The sequence below is a fragment of the Sinocyclocheilus anshuiensis genome, unplaced genomic scaffold (assembly GCF_001515605.1).
Source record: "Sinocyclocheilus anshuiensis isolate Anshui unplaced genomic scaffold, SAMN03320099.WGS_v1.1 scaffold1265, whole genome shotgun sequence".
Classification (NCBI taxonomy): domain Eukaryota; kingdom Metazoa; phylum Chordata; class Actinopteri; order Cypriniformes; family Cyprinidae; genus Sinocyclocheilus; species Sinocyclocheilus anshuiensis.
Window position 1 is genome coordinate 77,178 of NW_015551081.1, and position 2,091 is coordinate 79,268.

The 2,091-nt window shown below is 38.4% G+C and overlaps 1 protein-coding gene across 3 annotated transcripts in view; it reads left to right on the plus strand.

Annotated features, from left to right (window-relative positions):
- Window positions 1-1,834, plus strand: part of srebf1 (sterol regulatory element binding transcription factor 1) — a 24,574-nt gene extending 22,740 nt beyond the window's left edge. For all 3 annotated transcript variants that reach the window (XM_016452567.1, XM_016452566.1, XM_016452568.1), the window contains one exon: window positions 382-1,834. In XM_016452567.1, coding sequence (XP_016308053.1) covers window positions 382-602 — 221 coding nt within the window. In that variant the 3' untranslated portion in view covers window positions 603-1,834. The remainder of the gene's footprint in view (window positions 1-381) is intronic.
- Window positions 1,835-2,091: the final 257 nt, after the last annotated feature.

Genomic DNA, 2,091 nt, shown 5'->3' on the forward strand with positions numbered 1-2,091 from the left:
TATATTATATTATATTATATTATATTAATACTACCATTCATGGGGTTAGTTATTTATTTATTTTATTTATTGTTTAAGAAATGTTTTACCATATTGCTGAATAAAAACATAATTATGCATATATAATCATGTTATATACATTATATGGTATTTTCCAATGAGGAAAAACATGGTGTTTAAAAAAAAAAAAAAGTGCAGGTCACAACATTACTAGTTGACAATTTTGATTTGAGTAACGTCATTCTGTCATTATTCCAAATTAATTTCAATCATGCAATTGTGTTGCAGTTCCTAATGAAGTTATCAGCCAATAGGCGAGTAGTTGTTGTTAGTTTGCACCCTACTTACATTTACTGTATGTGTGTGTGTGTGATTGCACAGAGGAGTGTGAGATGCATCCAGGCCAGCGAGAGCAGGCAGAGGCCGTGATGCTGGCGTGCCGCTACCTGCCCCCTTCCTTCCTGTCAGCTCCGGGCCAGAGGGTGGGCATGCTGGTGGACGCCGCCCGGACGCTGGAGAAACTAGGCGACAAACGCACCCTCCACGACTGCCAACAGATGATCATCAAACTAGGCAGCGGAACGACCGTCACGTCCACCTAGCCGACCACACACCAACACACACACTTAAGAGCACTTTTACAAACACACCCCAAGATCTCTCAATCGAGAATCAACACGCTCTTTATTTCAGGCCTCAGTCAATATCATCCAACAACGCCAAGACGTTTCGACTCTCCCCAACAATTCATAACAGCGTATTCAAAACCAATGACGAGATGCAGAGGCAATAACAGACACAAACACAGTGTTTTCTTGACCTTTTTGATATTTATCTGCCCTAAAAGAAATTGAAGAGTTTTTTTTTTTTTGTCTGTGAAATGGCTTTGTGAAACGAAGCACTGTCAGTGCTGACTTTGGCCACTAGATGGTGATTTGGTGAACTGGACGCTGGTCCGTGGTTGAGATGGACACGTATTGTAGAGCTTTGCTTTACTATTAGCACCTTTTGAGAGAAATGAACATTGCGATGCCAACCGCGAGTTGAATCAAGTAGTTCCTACTTACAGCATGTTATCGTCTGGGATGAATTCTACATATTGATTTAATTAAGGCTTTATAAAAGTTCTTTTTCTATGTGTATATATATATATATATTTTTTTTTTTTTAAATAAGTGTATTTATGATTTGTCTGACGCTGTAGGTGAGCAGTATTTAAAGAGGGGCTGATGGTACATTTTGTCGTGCTGCTTCTGCTGCAGTAGTTGAACCATATGAAGAAGTCAGCAGAACAAAAAACGGTTTCTACCAGCAGTCACAGTGTGATATTGTTCACTGGATTTGTGTCCATTTGCGCTATTTAGTGAGTGGGCTGCTCGGTCACCTACAGACAAAAAGAAGCCCACCGGTTGCCATTGAATCCACTGTTTAGTTTGTATTTTCAAACCAGTCTTCCATTGGAGTTAGTAAATCCAAATGATTTCATCTGCGTCGAATGTTATTAAAGTATTGACTCTAAAGCAAAGACATCAGCGTTAACATCTTTATCCAAAGATAAGATTTGATAGCGGTATGAGGATCTGCCTGCAGCTATTTATATTTCATCTCTAGTCACCATTATGTACGAACTCTGATTACTAGACATGTTTTCTATTCACAGTAACCGTGAGATTTGCAATTGACATTCATTACTTGTACGCTAACTTTTCTGTAGTGCTTGTGATCGAGTCTCAAAGACGAAATGTTTAAACTGGCAGGCGCACACATAGCATATCCTGTTGTCTTCTGTTTGATTTATTCTTAAGAATGTAAATAAAAGTATTTTGTAATGAAATCTTTCGTTCTGTTGTCTGCGGTTTTATTCATCCTGATTTTTTTTTTTTTGCACAACTTGTGTGCTTTTCCTGGGTGAGTCGGAGTGAACTACTGCGCTAATAGAGTCTATTGAACGCACAAAGAGACCAACGGTTAAGTAAGGATATTCATTAGATAGTGTTATTCAGTTTGTTTCTTACCATACATTATCATATACCCACAGAACACTTGGAATATATGACACTTGTCACGTGTGATACTTTTGAGTCATTTTTA